This window comes from Egretta garzetta, unplaced genomic scaffold, assembly GCF_000687185.1.
Source record: "Egretta garzetta isolate BGI_Z169 unplaced genomic scaffold, ASM68718v1 scaffold437, whole genome shotgun sequence".
Taxonomy (NCBI): domain Eukaryota; kingdom Metazoa; phylum Chordata; class Aves; order Pelecaniformes; family Ardeidae; genus Egretta; species Egretta garzetta.
Window position 1 is genome coordinate 1838 of NW_009260341.1, and position 2288 is coordinate 4125.

General features: G+C 54.9%; 1 protein-coding gene across 1 annotated transcript in view; it reads right to left on the bottom strand.

Annotated features, from left to right (window-relative positions):
* Positions 1-1137: 1137 nt before the first annotated feature.
* The window catches only part of ARNT (aryl hydrocarbon receptor nuclear translocator), a 33066-nt gene continuing 31915 nt past the window's right edge, over positions 1138-2288 (bottom strand). The window contains exon 22 of the mRNA XM_035898048.1: positions 1138-1997. Coding sequence (XP_035753941.1) covers positions 1731-1997 — 267 coding nt within the window. The 3' untranslated portion in view covers positions 1138-1730. The remainder of the gene's footprint in view (positions 1998-2288) is intronic.

Sequence of the window (2288 nt, forward strand, 5' to 3'; positions counted from 1 at the left end):
GGGCGGTTACCCCCGGGCACCCCCCCAACTCTGCCCCACGGGGGCCTCCCGCACCACGGCCCCCGGGCCCTCCCTGCCCCGCGCCAGCCCCGCCAAGGCGCAGGGAGGAGGGAGAAGCGCCCGGATTCCCTCCAAAGCAAAGCCAGGCTTCCAGGAAAGCTTCGGATTCGTCCCCCACTGCAGTCGTGCCAAGTTTCCCTCCAAGTCAAACTCTGCAAGGAACAAATTTTCCTGTTGGAATTGCAGCGAGGCTTCCAGCACCGGGGGGACCGAACTGCGCCTGCAGACCCTGAGGGGGGCGAGAGTTGCTGCAAGAATTTTTTTTTTTTTTCCCCCCACTGAAGAAGCCAGAAGATCCAAAGGTTTAAAATTTAAAAAAAAAAAAGTTATATAGATATAAAAAATAATTGTTCCCCGTCTTCCCCTGCTCCCCTCCATTTTGTGATGGGGGTCACTGCAGGGCAGGAGTTTTTCTTTAAGGAGACGGCGAGCGTAAAAGCAAACGCTGCCCAGCAGGGGTGTGGTGAGAACACAACTCCCCCAGCAAGCCCCCGGACACAGCCCGGGCCCTCCAGCTCGGAAGCCAAGGCAGGGAACTCAATCTCGGTGTGGGGAAATCGCAGGGACGGCGCAGAGCGGTGTCCCCCCCACCCCATAAGCAGAAAAAAAACTGCCTTTAATGAAACTCAAGGTGGCAGGTGTTGTGGTTTTTTTTTGAGTTTTGAGAAACTGCTTTTAAAACTGAACTGGTTTGGGATTTGTTGGGGTTTTGTGTGTGTTTGTTTTTTAATTTTATTCTTCCATTCAGTTTCTGTCTGTGAGACTCTGATTCTAGTGCACCTTGGGTCAGGTTCTTATTGCTTGGACCAGCTTCTGAATTAGGTGACTGGCTTTCTGTTGTTTTTAATTGTTCTTCCTTTTAACCTTTTTTTTTTTTTTTTCTCCCTGCAAGTTGAGTAGTTGAAACTTTAGCTCTCATTTACCTTAAGCATTCAGACTTCATCTCAACATAGAATCATATCATAGAATGTTTTGGGTTGGAAGGGACCCCTAGAGGTCATCTAGTCCAACCCCCAATATCTATGTGCGCATCTCTGTACGCTACCGAGGGCCTGTCTGCAGTGTTTCACTGCTGCAGGAGCGACCCTCCAGGGCTGGCCAAGCTCCCTCCGGTGAGAACACCGGCCGACCACACGGGCTCTCAGGCAGGCGTCCTCCAGGACTGCGCCACACATGGGTAACGCTTGGAAGAGTTCCTTCCGGTGTTTAAAAAGTTCCAATACTTTGTGTTTTATAGAAAAAGAGTCACGGTACAGAAGATTGACATAAAAACGGTAAAAGCCACCTTATGAGTTTGGAGGGGCCGTCTGCAATCCAGACAGGAATCCCTCTGACCGACCCAGCACGCAGAAGGAAAACCGCCCGCGAGCGGCTGCGGAAAGACGCGGGGCCTTCGGTCGGCGAGCGCGGCTGCTGTCGCGGCGCTCGAGTCCTGAAGCCTCCAGGCGAGCAGTCCCCCGCGGCCGGCACCGCGCAGAGGAGGCGCCCAAACCCACCGCATCCTCCTCCCGCACGGCCACGCGTCCTCGGGCTGCCGGGCAGAGCTGCGCCTCCAGACGGCGGGGAAGTGTTCAGAAAGTTCATCAGTCTTTGAAAAAAAAAGACTTGGGTGTTTTCCTTTACACGTGGATATTAGATATAGCTATAATGTGCTTCCCCTAGGGCTTATTTTATTCTGAAAAAGAAGGGAATATGTTCAACTCTGGGAACTCCTCGTTGTTGTAGTTGGGTCCCTGGTCTCCCAGCATCGTCAGCATGTCCTGCGAGGATACGAGGAGAGCGTTACTGCCTGCGCTCGAGGGTGGCGCTGCCAGCGGGGGTGCTGCCAACCAGGGTGCTCCCCTCCCTCCCGCCCGCCCTCCCCCCCCAGGGCACACAGGGCTGGAGCCCAAGGCTGTAGAGGAGCAGCGACGTGAAGTCGGTGACTGCACTGACGCCTTCGAAAGCAGGGGGCAGCAACTCACAGGAAGAAGGGGAACCCTCAAGAGCGATCCTGGCTTTGACCGGGTGTTTGGCCTTTGTGTTATTAATTAGGGCTAGAAGGGTTAATTCAACTGCGGAGCTGGCGGCTTCACACCGATCCTGCAGCGGACCGAGGCACAAAGCCCGTCCGGCTGAGGCCCCTCTGCCCTCTCCATCAGGGTATTCACAAATTTGAGACCTCGCCGATGTTATAAACGGAGGGGACAAGCTCCCGGCGCCTCAGCCAGCTGCCCGCACGCGGGGAC